Source organism: Eretmochelys imbricata, chromosome 7 (assembly GCF_965152235.1).
Source record: "Eretmochelys imbricata isolate rEreImb1 chromosome 7, rEreImb1.hap1, whole genome shotgun sequence".
NCBI lineage: Eukaryota > Metazoa > Chordata > Testudines > Cheloniidae > Eretmochelys > Eretmochelys imbricata.
Window position 1 is genome coordinate 110,633,415 of NC_135578.1, and position 25,122 is coordinate 110,658,536.

Here is a 25,122-nt window from a genome sequence, read left to right on the forward strand (position 1 = left end):
GGGTCTTGGAACCAGAATACTGGTAATTCTACATTGTTTGGGCTGTATTTAACCTAATGATGGGGATGTATCATGTCTCCTATCGTAGCCAGGCAGCTGCACCTTCCTAGCCTCTTACCAGACAGCTGGAAGAAGCATAAGAGCAGAGCAGTACATCAGCCCCACTGGTAAGAGGATCTTTGGGCTTGGACCAAGCAGAAGGAATGTAGGTGACTGGAGAAAGGAGATAATGGGAAGGGGCAGTAGAAGAGGGAGTGATGGAGGGAAGGGAGAGGGAGCAGCAGATTTCAAGGCGCAGAGGAGAGCTGTGGAAGGGCAAGAGGAATAGGACAGCAGTGAAAGAATGAGGCAAACAAGAAGCAGGCCACAGCACAAGAAGGCAGGGGGGAAACCAGCAACAACTGCCTTGGAAGAAAACAAGGCTGAAGATAATGTACATGATAAGATTAAGGCATAAGATAATGTGAGAAAAAAGAAGCAAAAGGAAACTCAAGAGAAGGCCGCAGCTACAGCCAGGAAAAGTGGAGCAATTAACTTGTAAGAGGGGCTGCAAAAAGGAGGAATAAAGAGGAGATGGAGATGGAGCAAAATACATCGTAAAGGGCCTTTAAAGGTATGTCTATACTACAATTACACACACTCAGCCGGCCTGTGCCAGCTGACTTGGGCTCAGGTCAAGGGCTGTTTAATTGTGATGCAGAAATTTGGGCTCCAGCTGCAGCCCAAGCTCTGAGACGCTCCCACCTGGCGTGGTCCTAGAGCCTGGGCTTCAGCCCAAGCTTGAATGTCAACACCATAATTAAACAGTCCCATGAGCCTGAGTCAGCTGGCATGGCTTTTTCACTACAGTGTAGACATACCCGAAGAGTACAGTAGAAATGACACAAAGAAATAAGGACTTGATGAACCTCAGCAAAACACTTTTCTGGAGTTAGGAGGAAAGCAGATAGAGCAAATCTGAGTTTGGGGTTTCCACACCAGAGGCGTTGCAGCATTTTATACTGAGTCCAGCCATTACACTGTTGGGGAACAACTTTGGGGCCCTTATTGCTCTGAGTCAAAGAAAGCATCTTATTGCAAAAACAAAAGGAGGGAGTGCTAAAATACTGTAGAGGGGCTCAGGAAATACAGTTCCAGTTAAACAGTGGAGTTACTACTCTAAAGAGGAGGGGCAGAGATGGCAGAAAATCCATGGGTCCTTTGGTTTTCTGGATAATTAGTGCTAGAGAAGTATAAATAAGGCATTGTTCATTTTACTGCAAAACAACATTTTCTGCTTACCATTTTTTCCTCCTTGGCAGGTGGACTTCGAAGGAAAAAACACAGAGGAGCAAAGAGAATATCCACAATCCCTATAATTGTCATGAGCCATGGAAATCCAATTGCCTTTGCAATGGCACCACCAGCAGAGGGACCTTTTGGAAATAAAAAGCTCTTTCTAAATACTGCAAAATATTTATGATAATGACTGGGGGCAAACATTTTTTAAATACAAAATTCATGGTCTAAAAATCCATTTAAGAAAAGTAAATATGCATTTAAAATTCATGTTTAAGCACAAAATGCTGTTAGGTACCAATCCTATGTCCACTGAAGTAATTAGAGATCCTATACGGGTTTCAATGGCCATGGGATCAGAACTCTTGTACACTGTTCTTGCACCACACCTAAGTAAATAGGCTAGACACAAGGTTTCATGGCACAGTACACTGAGGGGAAGACAATGGAATCCTTTCCTTCCCCAGCCAGGCAAAGGAGAAACCAGTGCTTTAGCTTCGGGTACTATAATGCCCCCACACTGGGGACCTAACTTTCTTGGCTAGCACCTGCCCTTCCCCATCACGGCATATAGGAGGTGTGGAATCTCCATATAGGCTGCCAGCATTCTGTTCCCCTACCAACCTAATGCAGCAAAATCACACGAGCTTTGCAGTTTATAGAGCCTATAGTGCTCTGAGTATTTGCCCCAAGCCTTTTTTTAGTTTCTCTTTTCATGTCTATTAGATGCGTTACAAACAGGAGAAAATTAAGCCCTTACCTAATGCAAACCCCATGCAGAAGGCAACATCAGCTATTGCATACACACTGCCATAGACTGAAACATGACGCAGATCTACAAGGTAGCCCATAATTGGCATCATTGAGGAATCCACCATTCCTGATTATGATGATAGGAGGAAAATTGTATTTCATGAAACAGCTTTCATTTGTCTCTCTTAATATATCAACCTCATATGATCTAAAAAGATGTAAATGAAACTAGAAGAATTATTAACATAAAGAAGCTTTTAATAACATATTCATTTAGAAAACAAACTATTCAGTCCAGGCTTATACATCTTTGCTTATGCCTATAAGCATAAAGGATTATACTGGTTTCAAGTCTGTCATTATTATTATGCTGTACTTCACATGCATGATTTGTGAGCTGTTTTCACTGTGAGTACAAAAGCCACATGAGTTATCAGATCAAAAAGCTGCATGATATTTGTGGTTTATAAACATACTGTAATTTCTACACTTACTAACAGTTCTTTGAGTTTGTAGTCACTTCAAAATACCTGCTAAATATCAAATTACTAAACCATCTGTCAACCTCTGTACCCTGTAATCATTAAAAAATCCCACTCAAGTTTCACTACATGGCCCATTATAAGCAAACACATTCATGTGTACTGTGATGAGAGGGCACATGTGTATGGTAGGGGATTTACGCTGGGTCAGCAGTAAGTTGAGTGTGTTTGCTTCTATGTAAATGTCAGGCAATAGTAAAGTGCTGGGGTGTTTTGTTTTGTTTTTTAACAATGCATTGCTAGAATTCTGGGACATCTTAAAAGATCCATTGAGGTCAATGGAGTTATTCCCAGGTAACAGAGGTCAGAATCTAGTCCAGTTGCTGAAAGTCTAGGTTGAACACCCTTGAGTTCAGGCCTTAAAACTACTGCTAGTCTACTGCCAAATTTGTTTCAGAGTGTAACCTTGGGCGTTGCCCACTCAGAATGGCAACAAAAAGAATCTTTTATGTAATTCTGTAGTAATGTTATTTTTCTAAATAGACAGCAAAATATGTATATATAAGTAATTTTACTTACCAATGGCAAACCCAACCCCAAAATTTGGTGCTATGAGCCCATATATGTTTTTGGCAAATGGTACCTGCAAATTAAATTTCAGAGATTTAAGTATAACCCATCACATCTTGCTAATGGGATCATTTGTCTTTTTCGCAAATAAATCCTCAAAACAATTAATTTAACTGTTTAGTATGGAAGCATGGAGCAGTTTGTACAGAAATATAGATGAAAACATTGTAACTGTTTTGCATGATTGTGTCATAAAAAATACTTATTGCATTTAATTACAGCTTATAATAGCTGTTGATTAGGAGAGAACTGTAAGAAATTATAGTTTGTATTCTTCAACTCTTTGATCACCTCCTGCAACATGATAAGCACTCTCTAGAAGGCAATTTTTGTTGAAAGCACTCAGGATTGATTAACAAACTGATGTTTAAAAATGCATCACAAGCAGAAACTTCAATAAAATCTCACGAGCAAAATACATAGTCAAAGTTAATATATACATTTTTTGAGCTGAGTTGAATTTGTAGTTCATTCTGCTGACATGTCAATTTTTACTCACACATAAAATGCTTATTCCCACGATTATCATCCCAAGTAGAGCACAAAGCCACCTATCAAAGGAGAAATGTTCTCTCTTAGACATCAAACAAATGCAGATTTGTTAGAAATGGTCTGGAATTTTTCAATGCTATTTCTAAAGTAGTAGTGCAGGATTATGTAACCAAATACGTAACATGATTTATTTAAATGAAATTTCAGGTTAATAGTATCTAATAAAATCTAATGATTTCTATTATCAAGTAACTGCCTGAGGAAAAACTGGAAATGCTATATGAATATGCTGAAGGATTGTGGTTTTTTAATTAAGCATACCTTCCCATTTTGTGTGCAAGTACCCCAAAAATATTAGTTCCGATAAGATAAGAGATACTAGCTGGAAGGAAAGCAACGCCTGGAAAATATGAAAAAAACATTTTATCAACAATGATTTCAGTGAAGTGAAAAACTAATAAGTTCAGACACAGCAATTGTGATTAAAACAATCTAATGGAATCCTGGTGCCTGTACCAAAGCATTAAATATCCGGTTTGTTCCAGCCCTTTCATGGAATCTAACAAGATTATCCATCAAACGCAGTACCATTGTGACGCCTTCAAAAAGAGTATTTCAGTATCAGCTATAAGAATCTCTGTATGTGTGTGAGAAAGAGACAACAAAATTATATTCAGAATAAATATAATAAACTTCGGGCCAAATCATGGCCTATTCTGCGTGCCACAGCAAGGGGGTACCTCCCTCCAACTTCCTTACACCAGTGTGCCTTACTGCTGCTTCCACCAGGCAGGGAACTGCCATCTTTACAGAGCTGCTACATCACTCCCTTCTGCAGGTGGGCAGGAAGAGGCACATTGAAGGGGCAGAGTCAAGGCGCCTCTCTCTCCTGCCAAAACCTAGCCCTTTGTTAGGCAGGAATTAAAGTTAAGAGTACATCTCAGTAACTTAAAGGTACAAAAAAAAAATCTTAAAAGAACATTACTGGTTTTTTTAAAAAGTCATTTGGAGAGCTAATATATTCAGAGTTAAAGTTAAACTTAAAAACAAAATCAATCATCTGAGTCACCTAAGGCAATTTGCAGTTAAGGTCACCCAACCAATAACACCAGCCTCCTATCTCCCCTCAAACTTACTTTATAAGATATGGTTATTTTTGATGAAAGACTTTTTCTAAAGGCTTGAGCAGTCCACAGACTATGACTGTGGAATTTTGAATTTGCACTCACTATTTGTTAGACCAGGGCTTTCCAAAACTTCATTGCGCCGCGAACCCTTCTGACAACAAAAGTTATTACATGACCCCAGCAGGGAGGACCAAAGCCTGAGCCCAGCTGCCCTGGGTGGCAGGACCAAAGTCCAAGCCCCACTGTCCCAGGTGGGTGGGGGGGGGAGAACTGAAGCCCAAGGGCTTCAGCCCCAGGCAGGGGGCCTGTAACCTAGGCCCCACCACCTAGGGCTGAAGCCATTGGTCTTTGGCTTTGGTCCCAGGTAGTGGGGATCAGGCTTTGGCTTTGGCCCCGGCCCCAGGCTCCAACAAGTCTGAGCCAGCCCTGGCAACCCCATTAAAATGGGGTCATGACCCACTTTGGGATCCTGACCTACAGTTTGAGAACCACTGTGTTAGAGGGTAAACTGGGATTTTAAGAGGTTCAAGTGTGCCTGGTGATTCCAGCCCTCTTCCCCTGCATCACATGACAGAGAGCAGGTGACTGAGAACCAGGCCTGCTGGGAAAGATAAGAGGAAGCCTGCCCTCAGTAGGAGAGGAAAACTGGTAGAAATAGTACCATGCTTGAAGGATTGATGTTTTCCTGGTGAAGGACACTGGGGAAGGTTGTTTGTGGAAGAAGGCAGGAGAAGAGTCAGAGAAAAAGGTGCTGTAGGAACTGGCTCTGGGAACCAGTGGAACAGGACAGTTGGCCTTAGGACAGGTGATTGTCCCCAATTCAGAGTCCCAAAGACTGTAGTAGGGAGGACATGAGCTGCCTGGAGAGATGATGAGGAAAATGCTGTGCGGAGGAGAGTTACAGGACTCTTAGTTTGTCCTGGAACGGTTCTTGCTTTAGTCCTCTAGCCAAAACAGCAAGTTATCAACAATCCCAGAACAACTGAGGCCTCAGATCAGAAGCTGAGGTAGTGCATTCATTTTGATGTTGGATTAAGGGAAGCTGCTGCTATGCAACTATATGGATACAGTAAAGTTAATGTACCATCCCCATTTTTTTTTTCAAAAGAGTTTTAAAAAGTCCAGTCTGTGGCTGCACATGAGGAATATGCTGTATTTTGCCCATACTGTGCGTGGAGCACTGAACATGAACCGGAAAGCTATGTTCTTAAACTGTTTTTCATATCTGAGTCTGATATTTAAGAGCTAGACTGTTGCTCTCCTTCTAACCCTGAACAAGGAGTGGTGTGCAACTGCCCTGCTCCCAGAAGAGCATCCCAGAAGCCTGTTCCCTGGATCTCCGTTCCTGAGCAAGGGGGAGGAGTAATCTGCTGCTGACTCATATTAGCAGATTACTTCCCCCTCTGCATCAACTCAGCTTCACCCTTCTCTGCCCACAAGTGGGGAGTAGCAGCTTTATAGAGCCGGCTCTCTCCACTGCACCACAGAGGCAGGGAGCTGGGGGAGCTAGGGGAAAATCTGACTTCTCTGGGTAGGTACCCAGGACAAGGTAGTGTTTTGTGACTGTGCTAACCTTTGTTTTTCATGTGAGTGTTATCATGCTGTAAACTTAGGAGGTCTGTGTGGGTAGATATACTAGGTCTGTATCTAATGGCACTCTTATAGCTCGTGACAAGTGGTATCTTTGTGAATGGGAGTGAGAATGATGTTCACCTAAGTGGACATTTGCACTTCTTTCTGAAGTGTGTACAGCCATAAACACCAGAGTTGCTATCAGACTGTGTAAAGTGTCCTAGTTTTGTGATTATTGAAGGGATGGATCTGTCTGTTGTGGAATAGTAAGACTGCTTAATGTCTGGTCTCTTTCCAAGACACTGCTACGAGAATAAAGCTTAAGATGGTTTGGATGCCTAACTGCCTTTTCATACACAAAGATCTTTGAGTTTCTTTGACATGTTTAATCTTAACTCTGTATATTTTTTTAACTGTAATGTGCTTGTAAAATTTATATCAGGAATTCGGGGATAAACTGGAAAGAGTCAGAAGACATTTAGGGGGAGATTGTCCTGGACACTTAGGAAGGTGAGTGGATGAGGTGGATGGAGGCAAAAAATTGCTTCATCATTGCCCCTTGCATGCAGCCCCTCAAAAAACAAAACTTGCAGGCCCCATGCAAGGATCAGGAATTACAGCAGTTCTTCAGTGCCAGGGAGTGCAGTGAAGCGTGCACATTATTCAAAGGGGTGGGGGGAGGAGCAACCATGGCACCATCCCCTTTCTGATTGGCCAGCCAGTTGGGGGGAGCAGTTTCCCTGTATACCAGAAAGATCAGGGAGAGAATTGTGCCTCAGCAAAACATAACCTCTCTGCCAAGGCTCCCTCTGGGGCAGCTGAAAAAACGGAAAATGTTCCATATTAATCTGTATGACACACTCCTACAGAGCTTGAAACACTGAAAGCTCAATGGGATTTCCTTTGCAATATCTTGCCTGTGTCTTTTTATATATATATATTTTTTTTTCCATATCTCTAGACTTGGAACAAATAAGGAAAGAAAATATTTCATTGGCTGGAGAACATAGAAGATGAATATTGCAGCTGTATAGTACACTACTTTCATCTGGTAGTTGTTAATAACGTCTAGAGCAGTTATTGCCTTGGTAGTTAAACTCTTTAAATAAACAAATATAACTTTAAAAAAAAAGGAGGCACAAAAAGTAAATCCAATAGTAAATGAAAACGAATGTGCCTAGTATTGTCTGAAGGTGACCGGAGTCTGACTCTACTAGTCTGTTGCAGGGAAAAAGTGCTAAAGGCAAGGGCTCTTAATTGAGGCAGCCTTCTCACCAAACATGGAGTATTCAAATGTATCTGACTGATTGTATTACAGAGTACAGCAGACGATTTCCTATCAGAGATAGACTAACCTCAACAGGTGGACTGCTGCTTTCTGTGCTATTTGGAGCTTCCAGATGGACAATCAATACTTGAACTGTATTTGGAAGCAAGCAAGAAGCCAGTACAAAGATTCAAGCACAGGTGCTATGTATTCATGATGGCCCACACTATTCAGGAGGGGGGTCAGCTGTATTCTGAACCAGCTGGAGGTTCCAGAAAGACTTAGATTGCCCTAAGCAGTGCACAATACAATAGTGCAGATTGGATGAAAAATTATAACAGTAACCCCATACATAATTTTTGTGTGTGTGTGTGTATGTGTGTTTTGAGATGGACAGAGAATAAAGTGCTGGGCAAGAGTGTGCAGGAAGTGGCAGAGTGAGATTTTTCTTTGCTTTAGATTATAACAAAATTTTCAATGCCTCACAAACCCCTCGATTTGTGTTTTGTGACCCATTGGCTGAGAAACACTTGTCAGCATAGGGAAATATCTAGAGTAGTATTACTTTCATCTTATGCAGGCTGAGTGATAACCCAGCTCATCTTCATCCAGAACCCTCTCTCTTTTAGACATTGTGAGACTCTAGAACCTGGGTTTGAGGAGGAGGAGTATACTGAGATTATATGTGGGGGGTAATAATTGGATTATATTGACTATCTATTATTTCTCTCAGGTTTTTGTATGGTGAAATAGTGTGGGATTTTTTTTCCTGAGTAGGTTTGTGAAAATATCTGACTAAAATGTAACATTTATTTACCCACCTGCCAGGACATGAGTGTTATCCACAATATTAATCCCTATCGTGATAGTAGCATGTAAAGGCCCTGATCACGAGGCTGAGGCTGAGACTGGGGGTGGGGACGGAGCTGAGACTGGGGGTGGGAACAGAGCCACAGCTGGGCCGTGGTGGTGGGCTGGCAGCCAAGCCTTGGCCAGGTGTGGATCTGAGTCGGAGGACTCTGGATGGGACCAGTTGCAGGGCTGGGAACCGGGGCCACCCCTGGGGTGGGGCTGGAGCAGAGCTGGGGGTGGATCAGGTCTGGGTGCCACTCCCTCCCCGCCCCCATAGGGACTGACCTGGATCCACATCACCCTCCAAAACATTCCTCCACACCCCCTAGAGGGGCATGTCTCACAGTTTGGGGAATTCTGGCATAGGAAGACAGCCCTCCACCCTAAAGAATTTACAATTTAAGGGTCTGAACTTTCCGTGCACTCCTCTGGGGCCCAGGATTCACCACCCATATGGAGCCAATTCCAGAACTTGAGCCTAATTTAAGACATACTAGTTATATTTTAAACAAGAAAAGGGAAATAGAGAGGACAAGGCTAACTAATATATTCATGCTATTACTTAGGAAAATCTACACACAATTTCTTGGTTCCGAATCATTAATTTTTAAAATATAAACTAACATCATTTAATGCCAAGTGCCCCAACACTGAACTCTCATTGGCTGTCACAAAATACCTATCATTAATTGTCTGACTCCTTGTAGATGTCACAGCAGAAGGGGACCTTAAGGAAGGATGTAAGGAAGGAGAGTCTATTGTACTTATGGATCTGTTCAGGGACAACCTTCCATGTACAAGGGACAATAACAACTTATTAGCATCTTATGCATTCACAGCTATCCCAAGCAAGGGAGCTTCCAACATGTCCCTGGAAAGGTAATACCACAGCCTAATAAACTTCACTATGAAGAAGCTTTTTCTAATATTCAGCCTGAAGTTTCTATTAATTCTATTTCATTACTTCTAGTTATGCCCCCTTCTACAAGGCTTAGTAATTCCTTTCTATCCTTTGTTCTGGTATTTTTACATTCTTCAAATATCTGTAGATAGGTGAGGTGAGGGTCCTGGTAACTGTCAAAGGCCACTTAGGAAAGGATAGAAGAATTGAAGCAATTCTGTCACTCCTGATTATTCTCTAAGCTCTCTCCCATTTCTTTATATGTTCCTAATAATGAACTAAAAACTGATGGTCTTATTCCAAATGCAATTTCACCGTGGTCACATACTGCCCTATTATTTGATGTCACTGTAAGTATCTAAAAATCATCTGGCCTTTACATATGACCTTCAAACTCATATTTCATTACTCTCTGCTATCACGTCTAGGTTTCTCTTGATATTATTGCTCCTCGGGTTTCTTTCTCCTATCTGAATATCTGCTTTTTGGATTAGCTTTCCCCAGATATACTCATTGCATTTTTTTTGTTGTTGCTCCTCCCCTAGGGTGAATCCTCTTTTATTTCCTGACCTTATTTCTAACTTCCACATAGTAGAGGATTGCAGAACTGTTGCTGCGAATTTATTGTTCTGTTTACTTCTTTTGAAACCAAACCAACAAGTGTATGACAATTCAATGCAGACCATGCCTAGCATTCTAGTCAATCATTTCACACTCAAGTAAATCAGAGTGGTATGTGTTCAAATAATTCCCTTAAAGTACACCACAGCCCCTTCTCTGGAGTCAGCATATATTTTTCTTGCCTATATCATTCTCTTTGGTGTTCATAAACAAAATTTAGAGAGAATTTTTAGCCATAGCATCTTATGACTAACCCCCCTATACACACACACACAGAGGTCACAATGAAAAACATGCCATTTTTGCATATAATAAATGGATGACATTACCCTAGTCCTGTTGTGAGCTGAATTTCTACATCATTCTACTTACTATAGGAGAACTGGAAAAATACAAAAATTTTACTGAACTTAGCCAAGACTTGCTGTTAGCTATGTAAGGCAATGGGTAAGCTGTGAAATACTGAATCACCAGTTTTCCCTTTTCTACGTTTTATGGAGTATAAAACCAACTGATCAAAATCAGGATTTCTGAAGGAACTGCAAGATTGTACTTCAAACAACTAGACTCTAAATCGTATAAAAATCATCATTTTCAAAGCTTCCAGTTCAAGATAGATTGTAAACACTTTCAACTGCTAATGCCATCAAATCAGACAAAGCAGGATGGAATCAACTGCTTTTATCGTTAGGGGATAAAACTAGTATTAATTAGAATGGATATTCTCCTCCAAACAATCTTTATTCAAATAGGAAGTTCTCAAATCTCATTTCTTTGACATCAATAATATGTTCTGGTTGAGGGAGGCAGATAAACAAGCAACTTTCCACTAGATGGATTCTGTTTTCTTCTGTAAGGGAGGCTTTAAAATCTCCAATCTTATATATTAATGTGCTCACATTACAATATAGCACTTTTTGTCATAGTTGATGGTTTGGCAATCTTTTAATTATTGATGCCTAATTCAATTCTGGCTTCCTGAGGGTGCTTTTTTTAGAACTATAGTTTGCATGTCATCTGTGGTGATGATCTAAAATAATACAATTATGAGTGAATAATATTGTTTGTAGATAATAGTATTTGGGATAATTATAACATCCCTTTAACGTTATCCTTCAGCTACTGCAACATGCTCAGTGTTAACTACAGTTTAAAAAAGTTTGACTAGAAAATTACCTGTTTAATTAAAATGTCACATATTAACACTAAAGAGGAAACACAAAGAATGTTACCATGTGATAACTCAGATAATGTGAAGATACGTACTTTCAGCCTCTTAAAATGTTTACTTTATAGGCCAGATTAAGCTGTAAACTCTGACTGCTTTACCCCACTCTGGAGCATCACAAAATAATCAGATTGTACTAGCCAGTTTCCACCTCCAGCTAAATGCACATGCTTGCACATCTTTCTACAATATCCCCTGCACACATTCTCTTCCCCTCCCTCTCCCTGAATAGATCATGAAATAACTCCTGACTTTCAGTGATGTGAAAAGGGAATCTGATTCATCATTTCACCCTTCTCAAACATGCAAACAACTCTGTCAGACACAGCATGCTCTCCAGAAAGCAAACTAGCCCAGATAAATGAACAGGTAAATCAATCCATATAGTTAATCCCCTCCTAAAATAACTCCACTGAAATGATTTAAATAAAATAACTTAAAAGAAAAGAAAAAACAATCGTGTAATGAATACGTTTGCTGCCATCATATTGTTCGCTCTGCTTGTATGCTCTATCCATTTGTCTGTCTTGTCTACTTAGACTTTGAGGCAAGACTGTCTCTTAATCTATGTCTGTACAGTACTAATTATAATGGGGCCCACCCCATTCTCAGTTTCTATGTAGGCACTAGTGTAATAAACATGATAAACAACACCAGGGGATGGGATGGGATAAAGAAAATGCAAAGGTATTAAAAATAAAACAAGATATTGCCATGAATGCTCATAATGTGTCCTAAACATAGAGGAGAACGAAGGAGCACTGTGCTTGGTATCTTGGCAGAGTCCTCATTATTGAATACTTTGGTTTTTTGGTGCAGGCTTGTTCATCCCAAAGGCAAAGAACTTGGCGTGAAACCCTGGCCCCACTGATCTCAGTTACAGAATTCCCATTGACCTCAGTAGGGCCAGGATTTTGCCCTTGCTCTTAGGAAGTATTAGGAGCTCCATGGAGAAGCCCTTTGACAGAGATGATTTAATAGTAATAGAAGAGGATGAAATCCTTCAGACTCAGGGAGGTCCTCCCAATCCTCCCTTCAATTTGGTTGCAAAATTTTAACAAGGGCCGAGAGCTCCCTCAGCATTACTGCTGCAAACTGTTAGTTCTGGGATGTCTATATACATGTGTGTACTACATACAGCGCAGATACATATGCAGTACTGCCAGGTCCCAACCATTCAAAACTATGAATCAAGTGCCCCCAAACCATCATCTTGGATTAAATCATGAGACTTTAATAAAAAATAATCTTGGGTTCTTTTTATTTGTCTTCTGGTTTTTGAGCATTTATGGTGCACTTAAGTCACATTTTGATACTTTTCTCTGTAACCACAAGAGCCAGAAACTTTATTTTTAAATGAAATTGAGATATTTGTATACTCACTGGTCTCCAGGAGCTGGGGCTTCAAGTCAAACATCAAATATTGCAATAATCATACTAAAATTATGATAGCTGGCATGCTCTTCCATCATGCTGATATATAGACTTGGAAGGATTAATTTTTTATCGGTAAGTGTCAATAAACATTGATTTCACCATATACACACAAACTGATGAAAAAAATATTTGTCAGTGATAACTGAAATTTACTGCTAGGCAAAGTAAGAAAAATGCTCTTTGATTTAAGGCTGAAACTTCAAAATATGTTGACAGATTGTGTTCTAACAGTTATAATCTTTAACTTTTGATTCTCAATGTCTACTCTCATTAAATAATTATGACCCTCCATAATTTCCCGCAGTTTAAATGGATAAAAATAAAAAATGCTTCAATAAAAAATCTATTATCCATTGAAATTATAAAAAAATAAAAACTGAATTCTGTAGTGTGTATATCTCACAAACAGACAACCTCTAAATATGTGTACATAATCACACAATTAAGCACGATGTTGACCAAAAGACGAAAAAAATGATCATCTTGCCATCTGTCATCAAAGCACCCAAGAAGACCACTGCTAACAAAACCACACTTGGAACAGCCTCATGCTACAATATACAAGACTCAAGTAAAATATATTGCACTCTACTTTACCAAGTTGCCATTTTCTTGAACACATGGTCTCCATCATCCAGATAGGCAATGCTGGTTCCAGCATAGCAATAGCCATGTTTGCAAAGCAGATTGATCCTTAAAGAGAGGAGGGGTTGGGAGAGGGAAATGCAGGGATTATATCACTTGGATGTTAACACCAAAAGCTGAACAGAGAAGGGCAGTGTTTATAGAAACAATGTGCAATTATAGAAACAATTGTAGCCCTGTTTGTCATACACCAAATATTGATTAACTTTAAATGGTGGAGAGGGGGATCACGTAAGTCTCCAACTTCTTATTTATTTCAGTTCTCTGAGGAATTGTACAATAAAGGTTAAGCTATTTTCATAATGGGGTGGGGGGAGACAAAGATTTCAGTGAGGTTGGTGACATTTAGAAAGTGCACTAGGTCTGACTGTTGTACAAATGATAAGTTATAACTATAATCTTTTGGTCTTTACATCTGTTCTCTTGGGGCTAAATCCTAGCCCTATTGTGTACAAGGCATGGCCTCTGACTCCATTCCCTAGGTACTTGAGGATGATTAAGAGGAGGCACTGTGTCCCTTCCGGGCTCGTAGGTGGTGTGATGTCCCCATAATTCTGTCAGCCACAGAGAACCTTAAAAGAGCTGTGTATCCCTTAAAGCAAAAAGTAGCTGTGATCATGGGGGATGCCCTCTACTCCCGCCAGGATATTGGGGAGGATAGAAAGTTAATCTCCCCTTTCTTCAACAGCATCCTACTCACTTCCAGAAAAGAGAGATGTTTTTCATTTATTATTATTTTGTAAAACTTGGGCCCATCTTGGCCCCACTCCCCCACTGCAGCAGCTCAGCAGGGGCTGCAATTAACTTTGCAGATGCAGCACAGTGAGGAAAAGGTCCAAGATCTATTGAGGGCTTCTATAGGAAGCAGGAGTGCTCATTATTATGGGTTATCCACACCTCGAGAGGCTCAATGTATCCCAACCAGATGCAAGGATCTCTCCTCTCCAACCCTCTCTGCAAAGCCAACATGGGTGTGCATGTAGATAATACTTAGTCCTGCCGTGAGTGCAGGGGACTGGACTAGATGACCTCTCAAGGTTCCTTTGAGTCCTGTGATTCTATGAAAGACTAGTGACACGCTTGATCCATAGTAAGAGAAGACCAGAACTTGGCCTCTTATAAATGTGGCACTCCCTGTGGTCTCAAATATTTTGAAGTGCATCCGATGAAGTGAGCTGTAGCTCACGAAAGCTTATGCTCAAATAAATTGGTTAGTCTCTAAGGTGCCACAAGTACTCCTTTTCTTTTTGCAAATACAGACTAACATGGCTGTTACTCTGAACTCTTATCAGAAGTATTCTACCGTAATATTATAAAGTTCTGTCATAGCACTGTTCAAGCTACAGTGCTTTTGACCATTACTGTGGAACCCTCTAGTATTTTGTATAAGGGCTGGACTTACAGCCTTGGAGATGTAAATCGTCTATGCTCAAAGGAGATCTAGTGCAGGTGGTGGTATTTCAAACATCCCCAAACTGTGTTACAATATGCCTCAGCTAGAGCCAAGTGGAATGTTTTATGAAATTTAACATGTGGTAAATTTACCTGTTGAATTCAAGGAGCCAGAATGACTCATAGTTTCTTTCCAGATTTCCCAATCACACTTATCTGCATCTTCACTAAATTTTTCCTAGTTCCATGGTTGAAGTCACAAGGTATTTTTTTTCTGATTCCCTGACAAGAGGAGCCTACCCCATTTTGCTCAAGAAAACCTGCACAATCTGGGGGGTGAGGGGTAAGAGCAGGATAGTGAGACAGGTATATGCCTATCTGCTGATACACCACAAAGTGAGCTTCAACAAAGTTTTAAAGCCATGGTTGTAACGAGTACCCTTAGATATGTAATCCTCAAGTCTTTCTAATACTTACAGTCTTGGACTGGTATTCAGAGACATTCAAGTGTCTCTACAGTAGTTTACCAGTCAATTTTTACCTTTAAAAACTCAAGTCTAATTTGTCTGACGTCATAGAGAAATTATTTCTCCTGAAAGAAACCTCTCATCACACAGTTCAGCACAAAATGAGCACCACGGTCATTCTTTGTTCAAAAATGCCAAGGTGTATTAGACTACACATCTAAGACCCCTAAGACAAACTTGTAGACTCACTACCCATACATTCCTGGGGCAAGCAACAACGGCTAAAGTAAACTTTCCGCTACATTTTGTGCTCTTGGAACCTTCAAATGTCTATGAGCAGTTTCAATTAAATACACAAGGATGCCCTGTCCAAAACCAGAAGTCAACTGAGCCTGAAAGAACACCTTGATGCTGGAAAACCACTTCATCTCATACAAAATGCAGCTGGAGGAATGAATTCTATTCTATCTTAGCCCTGGTCTACACTTGGGGGGCAGTCAATGTAAGGGACGCAACTTCAGCTACGAGAATAGCGTGGCCGAAGTTGACATACCTAGATAGACTTACCGCAGCGTCTTCATGGCAGTGAGTCGACTGCCACCGCTCCCCCGTTGACTCCACTTGCGCCTCTAGCAGAACTGGAGTTCCAGAGTCGACGGGAGAGCGCTCGGGGATCGATTTATCGCGTCTAGACTAGATGCGATAAATCGACCCCCGATATATCGATTGCTACCCACCGATCTGGTGGGTAGTGTAGACCTACCCTTAGAATCAAAGAAGAGCTCAAGTAACAAAATTCTTATTCAGGTCTTAATAAACTTACCCAAAGATAGAATTCAAAAATACAGATGTGTATAAAGAAGTTGAGTCCATTTCCCTAACAATACATGACAGAAAATGTCTCTAGGAGAGGGGTTCTCAAACTTCATTGCACCGTGACCCCTTCCAACAACAAAAATTACCACACGACCCCAGGAGGGGGGACCGAAGCCTTAGCCCACCCAACTCTTGCCACGCTGGATGGGGGGGCCAAACCCAAAGCCTGATCCCACCGCCCTGGGCAGAGGGCTCAAAGCTGAAGCCCAAGTACTTCAGCCCCAGTCAAGGAGCCTGTAACCTGAGCCACGCCACGCAGGACTGAAGCCCTTGGGCTTGGGTCCTGGGCGGTATGGCTCGGGCTTTGGCCCCAGGCCCCAGCAAGTCTAAGTCAGTCCTGGCTACCCCACAGTTTGAGAACCGCTGCTCTAGGGTTTGCCACAACCCAGCACTTGTAACAACCTTGTAATTACTTTATGACCATGGTACTTCATATCTTTATTACGTAGGTAGGACATATTCCAGCACAACAATAGGAGTCTGAGCTGGTATTCTGCAAGGTCTAGTAAAGACTTATATGCCAACTTACTGATCCCTTATTATCAGGAGGCAGATAATAAATGTTTGTCATCCGTATCTCTCTACAGTACTGAACTGACCTCTTTCATGAGGTGAGGTGAGATTCATATTTGGACAAGACATATGCCACATTCTTCCTGAATTATTTCCTGTTGGCCTTGCAAAGTTCCTGTAGGTGATGGGAGAACTTCAAACTGCTACCATGCATTTGGACCCTGGCTCCTCATGGCTGACAAAATCAAGTAGGGATGCACTGGGTGCATTACTGGTGGAGACCATTAACGCCCTCCTAAAGATACTTTCCTCAAATGGAAAATTGTCAGACCCCTGCTCAAGGAACCACATCTTGATGTTAAAATTTTACTATCATGGTATTTCACTTATTCTGGTTTTGGACCAGGTTATTTAAGGCAACTTGACTTTGTCAAGGCAACTTCATCCACCTGGAGTGCTCAGTTTTCTTTGATCCTTTCAATCAGGTTTTAGATCTGGATATGATACAGGGATTGCACTTCCCGTGTTGGCTGATCTCTTCCAAGCAATGACATCCATGGATGTTTCTTTATCATCTGTCAGTAGCCACTGATATTATTGACCAGGAAGCTTTTTTTGCTTGACTGCAGACCATCTGATAGTTGTCTGGTTCCAGTCTTTTGCTTCTGACACAGATACCAGAAGGTGGTATCTATTTGCTTTTTCACACACACACACACACACACACACACACACATACCCCTCTTCCTTCTTCAGGGCTTTCTCATGATATGACTCTAATTTGTCATCCCTGAATGTGCTATATACTGTCCATGTGTGAAAGCTACTGCAGGAAACATTGAGGCAGTTTGAGGTGCGATGTCACCAGTATTTGGATGACACAGAATTCTAGATCTTTCTTTAAACCCCAATGGTATAGACTGTTCCTGCTTTCCTGGCTGCTGACCAAAATAGGGATTCAAAATAGAATGAGCTCACTGAGGCTTAATCCAGACAAGATGGAAACGTTAGCTGAAGAAAACATCTAGATAGCGTCTGCCCTCATGATTGAGAGGATCTACCCAACTCACATTAATGGGTGTGCACTCCGGAGGTACTTCTGGCTACCTAAGCCACCTGGAGCTTCAGAAGCAATTAGGGACCCAGAAGTGCCTTTTATCTTTTTTATTTGGCATAAAATTGTGACCATTTCTCTCTGTGGGCCCTACCACAGTTATCCGTGCCTTTATGATCTCCAGACTGGACTGTTTCCATGCATTCTACATGGGACTTGACAATCATTCAAATGCTACAGCCCAGTTGCTTATCAGAGCTGGCCATAAGGACCATATTGTACCAGTGCTCCAATGACTGTATTGGCATCCTATTTGCTGTGACATTTATTAGAATAAAAGCGCTGAACCCACCAGCAACAAGGAGTGATAACTGAATATACGATATATAAAGGAATAAGGTACAGCAACAGGAGCAAGGAGAAGCTTTCCATGGTTGAGCTTAAGCTCTGTTGGATGTAAACCAAGGCACAAGAAGCACCTCTTAGAAATATCAAGAGATCTTTTCATAGAGCCTCTTGCTACCGATAAGCCAAACTAGTTAGAGAAATGCATATACCTTTGACTATAAAGTAGACAATTACGAATCAAGAATTTGACCTACATGCAGAGGCCCTGGAGTCTAGACTTATAACTGTGAAACTAATACCTCCAAAATGAGAATGCAGAAAACATTTTAAAAGTGTCAGTACATTTATAACTCCTAAAATGCTCATGACTTTTACTTGTGGTTAGCAAGGCTTCCCACTGGAGTTGCAGTGAAAGGTTTGCCTTGGTAGCTAATTCTGTAATTCTGATTACAAGTCGGTTATACTCCATAAGCTTCCTGTACATTGCAAGCCTGACAGTTCCCAGTGGGCTCACAATGAACAGTGGCATCCCCACCCAATTCCGCCTAACATAGCACCCTGAGAGAGAGAATGGAAAATTCAAACTTATTTGAGCCTAAGGTGTGGCCTATATAGCTATATCAGCCAGTTATATAGCTTCCTGTGGGAAAGATTAATCAAATCAATAATGTCTGTAATAGCAAATAACACTTACCATTAGACCCTGAGCTATCTGCGAGCAGGCGCCTCTCCCAAAATCCTATAAACATAGTTCATTCTCTAGGTACAATCCAAACTCACACCATTTCTAATGAAAACAAAGTTCATCTTAATCCTTTTCCCCAGGCTTGGATGCTCTGATAAATCTTCCCTCACAACTGCTCAGCAACATGCTGGATCTTCTTTCTCCCCAGACAGCCACACTTCACATATATCAAGGTGGCACAATTGTCTCTTGACTCAAGATTCACCTACATTGTGTATGAGATTGTGAATAGCATCTCATGTAAACGTACCCTGACCCCCTTGGGTATGTACTTGCTTATGGAGCTAGTACAGAAGCCCGCATGTGGCATCCTCACTTCTATTTTTTCATGAGCTAGCTAGAGTACAGCTAATGCAGGTATGTCTACACAAGCTGCCATTCATATCCCTGGTTGCAATGTAGACATACCCTCAGTGAGTCAGCGGAACTCACTTAACCCCTTCCCATTCCATTAGAGTTTTCCTTATTGCAAAGCATTTATCCTAGTAAATAATAGGCTTTGAAAAAGAGTTACGTATGTGTTTAGCTGACTAGAGGGTGTATTGACATAAGCCTAACTGATATAAGTATTTTTTCCTTCAAGTTTCTCAGGTGAACAATGCATGCTTTACATAGTCCTACGCAGAGATGGATGTGAACCATAATCTCTGCTCTTTAGGAAGGTCAAAGTCCGACGTGAATCCAAGACTTGCATCTTAAGCCCATCTGAATGTCCATGAATTATTTTGTTCCTGGAACCTTGTTTTAAATTAACATTGCAAATAATTGTGATGCACTGGTAGAAAGTTATTCGTAACCAGGGCCAGAGTAAGGCAGTCCGGGATTCAAGGTACAGCAAAAAAGCACAGTCAGAATTAAACTCTATAAGAATTAAACTGTACCTGCAGCAATAATGATATATGGATCTCTCAAGAGAGTCAGTAATGGTGTCCCTTTTTGAGTCTGTCAGACAATAACAAAATCGCAGGGTTAGGAAGGGCAAAACATGACCCATTATATAAAGTCGTTTTTTATCGTGGTACTTACTTCTGGTTGTGCTCTGGATGGTTGTAGAATAAATAACTGAACAGCTGCAAAAAGAAATCAATGCTGTAGCTGTTGTTTAAGATGGTGGCTATGCTACACAGTAAAAATGAATGAATTAAACAGAATTATGAATGTTAGTATTTACTGACCTCCATCTAACAGAGCTAATGCTGCCAACACAAGGAAAGGTGCTGTCTTTCCCACAAACTCATACATCACACTCCCAAAAGGTGGACCCACTAGGAAAGAAAAACAAGGAAAACATTCATGGTCCTTTTTCTTTTAAGATTTCAGCATATTGGAGAACCAGTTCTCTTAACACTGAAATTCAATGCTAAAATTCCCATCCGTCTTAATGGTCATTAATTAAAATAACCAAAGCACTATAACTCAGTATAAGGAACATATTTAGATAGAATAGATTAGATTAGATAATTTCCCAGGGATTGTTGTCTGCAGTCTACAAACATTGCTCAAACAAGAAATGTCAAGCATGGGCCAGATCCCACTTGCTTTACTCACACAGTCAGGTCCACTGATTTCCCTAGTACTATCTGTGTGAATAAGGCAAGCAGGATTTTGTCCCTATGGAAGTAAGAATGCTAGAAACCTGACAAAGGGTCTGAAAGGTGCTCATGAGGATGAGTTTGGTAGAAATACTGATCTTAGAGCCTGTTCATGGTGCAGTCAGGAAGATTTTTTGCCACTGACTTTAATCGGAACAGGATGGGCCCAAACCTTTGGCAGATCTATGTTCAACTCTTGGATTTAAAGATAGATTTATGTGGATGAGAACATAGCCCATAGCGTTTGTATTTCTAACTTCAAAGGCTTTTCCAAACAAACTGCAGCTGCACTGCTTAAAAGCCACCTATGTAACTGAGAATGAACAATGATATCTCTGGATGTTAATCACTATTCTCCAGCACACAGCTAAGGGGAGGCATTCTGAATCAGAGATGATTGGTGACAGACTTTGAAAGTTACAAGATTTGTCTTCCTTTAGCAAAATGTATCTGCATATTAAATTTATTTTAACTTTTTAAAACTATTTTTAGTGTGCACTGTTAATATAAACTGGAGATAGGATGACAAAATCCTGTTTCATAGAGGGGAGATACCAAGTGGAATCTCCTATAACATCCATACACTACAGATGTGCATTGTGGGTTTTTTGGATTTGGGGCAGGTAGTTGGTTGGTTTTGGGATTTTTTTGTTTGTTTTTGTTCCCATTAATATTTCATCTCACTGACCTAATACTCCCATGGCCAGTCCTCCTAATGCAATTCCCATTGCATTGCCTCTCTCTTCATCATCTGTATAAACACTGGCCAGCATACCCATCCCTAAAATTTAAAAAAAAAAATTAGGCCGTTCTATAATATAACTTATTTTCATTATACACCAGTTTATTGAATATTAGAAAGATGTGATATTAGACATTTACTGTGTGTGTGTATATATATGCATGCCTCCACGTGTAACTCCCACTGAAGTCAAAGGAAGTCCTGCAAGCATAGATGGCTTATAAGGTTATGCCTCATTATATATGCCATTACACACACCAAAACTATATTAAAAGAACATTATTAGGTTGCAAAATCAAGCACTCATGGGAAATGCCAGAACGAAGGCTGCCTGTGCAACCTTACTTTGGACCCCTTCTATGTATTCATTATGATACAGTCACTAATTACATGATCAGATACTACTTTTTTCCATGTAGTGCACCGCATGGCGAGTGCTCACTGAGTGAGCAGCTAGTCAATATGTTCTTTACTCCTTGTTCAATGTGTGGTCCTCGGCCTTATTTACTGTACACAATTCAAATCCTGACTGAAGACAGAATTACTAATTTCTTCATGGACTTTTCAAGGGTGCTCGTCATTATAGAATTCACAAACATTAATGCATATAGTTTCAGAACACCCCTTTAAAATGAGGGGATACTGACCTCTGTTCTGTGGTCAATAGTATCTGCTAATTTTGGTGCCCAAATTGAGATGCCTAGGACCTGACTTTTTCAGAGTACTTAGCACTATACAGCAGTTGATATGTTCAATGCATAGCTCCCATTGAATTCTGTTGCAGCTGCCAGTGTTCAGCAGTACTTTAGATCAGACCCCAGAGTCTCAAGTCAGGTGCTCAGAAAATGAGGAACACACAATTGGTGACCACTTGTGAAAAGTCTGGTTTAAGTGACTTGACTAGCATCACATAGGAACTGTGTGGCAAAAGCTGGGGTAGAATTCAATTCTCTAGGGCAGCATTCAACTACTTTAATCATGAGTCTATTCTTTGTCTGCCTGAAATCCTTTATCTGATTCACTACATTTTCTAACTTCTGCAACAAGTGAGGCTGGGGTCAGAGTAGGTCAATCCTGTGTACTGAATGTGGTAGGGTTTCTGTGGAAAAAATAGTATGTGATCATGTAACTTAAAGACTGCATCATAAAGCTTTTACATGCAGGCAATCTTAATTCTGTCATTTCCTAATTTTTTGAGTGTGATTTTGCAATCTTAATATTCTTTTTCTCTAATTTCCTTTATAAAGGCAAACTGAAAAAAAACAAATTCCTTCATGAGTCAGGTGGCATGTGACAAGCAAAGGGGTCACCAGCAACGCTGGAACCTTTAGAGCCACTGTACAGACTTCTGCCATTTGAGCTAACTGATAGAGAGTCTATGTGGACCAACACTAAAGGCAGATGGGACACTTTGCCACTGGATTTCACAGACATTTGCTGACAGCAGATGAATGGTGAGACTGGGAAGTGCTGATTCTGTTCCAGGCTCTGGAGGGGGAGTATACTGTAGTTGGCATAGACTATTCTTCTCATTCCTTGCCAACCATGACCCTTTCTGTCCTGTCCTCTCCAACCTGTTCCTCTCCCAGTCCTGTCTCTTTTCTATCCCTTGATCTTCATCACAGTTACATTCTCCTCACATAGACAGCCCCTTCTTAGGCTTCTCCTCCCATTCCTAGTCTTCTTGCCCAGCAAGTCCTAGTGCCCCTCCCCCTGGACTCCTCATCCAATTGACGTCGCTGAAAGTATAGAAAAGATGGTTTTCCCTGCCATTGATTCACATGTCCAGACTTTGGCCCTGAACACCCAAGCAGCCCAGAGCTGTAGGAAAGTCCTGCTTAGCCCTGGGCTGGAGCATGCCCAGTGCAGATGGAGTCTTCATGGAATTTAGCTGCCAACCTCTTAACAAGTCTTTGCTTAGCATGTGCGTACTGCAATTTTGCAAAGACTTAAATTGACTAAATTTGTGTGGGCTTTCATGAAGATGGCAAAGGCACATCCCTGACACAAAGGCCACTCACTGCTAAATTTCAAGTCCCTGTTCCAAAGCATGGAGGCTTTTCGTAACAAAAAAAAATAAAAAAAATTGATGACGTGATTCTTTTTTAAATGCTCAAAACAATGTGTTTTTTCCTAGCCTCATTCTTATTCAGACCCTCATTCTGTGCACTATTTTGATGCAAAATTTTCTAAATAAACAAATAAATAAATTCAGCCTTAGGCAGACTCCTAGCATAGAAATCTCAGCCCAAACAGTTAAGGTTTGGCAAATTTATAAGCAACTGAAAACAAGGTCTTATAATGGGAAGTGGCAAGCTACCAGCCTTCAGTGCAGACATCTGTTCTTGCTGACCTTTTACATTGATAAAAAGAATTAAAAAAATTTAAAGACACTTGTACACAAGTATCCGAAAAAGCATAGATCTTTAGTCTTCTACAGTAACGTGACCCAAATACCAAAGAATTTGGAAGTGACATTTCTCTGAGATACTTTCAGCCAGCCTCTTGCATATAAAGTAAAATGAATGTAATTGAATTCTACATTAATTATTGAAACTGCCAGACAAAATACACAATTAAGGAAATGACTGTCACTAGAATGACAGGCTAAAATACAGTTAATTTAATCTATCATATACACTTTCATTCTTACCGGCCACAGAAGAACAGGAAGAACCCACTCCTTGAAGAGATCTTGCTATGAATAGTAATGTATAGCTTCCTGAGAAGGCAAACACTGCAGAAAAGGACGAGGTAGATTTTAAAAATCAAGTTAAATCTAACGAGGTTAAAAAGTTAAAGATATTTTAACAATCATGAAAACACCATTCAGCCAAGTGTTTTCTGTCACTGTTGTCACTTTCAATGCTAACCACATTATTTTCTCTTATTACATTTAGATTTGTCAGTGTTGAATCGTTTCTCCACATCTAAGCCTCCTGGTAACACAGAAAAAAAATGTATACAAGCTATCTTTACTAATGAGTAAGGGTTAGAATATGCACTGGTCTAATGCAACTGCCCCTGCCTTCACCCCATCTCCCTGCACTGCTGCATTAGCATGGCCCAATTTGCAGCTCCGGGCATCGGGGAGAGCAGGGGCTGTACCCCAGATGCTCCTTCCCACAAGTAAGTGGGCAAAGGGAGGCTCAGCAATGGCTCTACTCTGCTTCCCACCGTGTTCTGCCTCACATAGTTGGCTGGACATGCAGAGGAATGTGTGGCACCCCTGTCAGGGCTCTAGCAACTTACAGCTCCTCCTAATAGGGGAGCACCAGAGAAACTGTGTCTGTGAGGCACAGTGCCTCCCAGTGCTGCCCCTGGACGACTGCATCTGTGCACTGCCTCTTGCATAAAGCTGTATTTAAAGGCACTGTCTAGCCTCTTGGGTATTGCACCGGATCCTACACTCTACTCTGGAAAGACTCCCCACTGGCAAAAGTGTAGGGTGAACACTTGTCCCTGAAAACAAGGAATGTACTCTTTCAGGGCCTGTTCCTGTGTCAGTTTTACAAAATCTGCAAGTTGGCCACTTGAAGGAGTACCCAACCAGCTGAGCTGGTGAAGCTGACAACTTGCTGGCTGAACGCACATGAGTCTCAAGTACCTCCTCCCCTGACCTTGCACAAGCCCTTGAACCAGCCCTCCTGTGCACTTATGGCCTTATTCTGTACTTTCACCAGTTTTCACTGACTTTGATAGAGTTACTGATGATTTGTGCTAGCGTGAGCCATGGTCTAATCCACAGGGTGGCAGAAAACAAGTCAGGTGAGTTTCCCAGATGAAGAGAAAGAATAGGCATCCTTTTCTCCTACCAGCTCATGTACACCTACTTGATGCCTACCAAAATCCCTCCAGACATGCATTCAAATCTCAGCACCAACTTCTTCCTGTAACAGGCATCCCAGTATTTTACTCTGAAAATAAGGTCCCCCTCTCCCCCAGCATATAAACATGGAGTCTTCTGAGAGAGACAGGTCTGCTGGGTCATTTATGAAAAATGCAGCATCTGCATCGAAGTATGCAAAAAACAGGCACTTACTAATTGTCGACACAAACATGATGCAGAAGCCAGCAAACATTGGAATCTGGTAACCTATTCTGGAAA

At 41.0% G+C, this 25,122-nt stretch overlaps 1 protein-coding gene across 6 annotated transcripts in view; it reads right to left on the reverse strand.

Moving 5' to 3' along the window:
• The window catches only part of SLC18A2 (solute carrier family 18 member A2), a 54,003-nt gene that overhangs the window by 8,882 nt on the left and 19,999 nt on the right, over window positions 1-25,122 (reverse strand). For all 6 annotated transcript variants that reach the window (XR_013346731.1, XR_013346732.1, XR_013346730.1 and 3 more), the window contains 12 exons: window positions 25,057-25,115; window positions 23,668-23,751; window positions 20,961-21,053; window positions 19,856-19,945; window positions 19,707-19,750; window positions 19,562-19,622; window positions 13,238-13,333; window positions 3,957-4,035; window positions 3,643-3,694; window positions 3,093-3,156; window positions 2,039-2,158; window positions 1,282-1,415 (listed from right to left, as the gene is read on the reverse strand). Coding sequence is in view for 3 of the 6 variants with exons in the window: in XM_077823075.1 (XP_077679201.1) it covers window positions 1,282-1,415; window positions 2,039-2,158; window positions 3,093-3,156; window positions 3,643-3,694; window positions 3,957-4,035; window positions 13,238-13,333; window positions 19,562-19,622; window positions 19,707-19,750; window positions 19,856-19,945; window positions 20,961-21,053; window positions 23,668-23,751; window positions 25,057-25,115 (976 nt within the window). In the remaining 3 variants the exon portion in view is untranslated. The remainder of the gene's footprint in view (window positions 1-1,281; window positions 1,416-2,038; window positions 2,159-3,092; window positions 3,157-3,642; window positions 3,695-3,956; window positions 4,036-13,237; window positions 13,334-19,561; window positions 19,623-19,706; window positions 19,751-19,855; window positions 19,946-20,960; window positions 21,054-23,667; window positions 23,752-25,056; window positions 25,116-25,122) is intronic.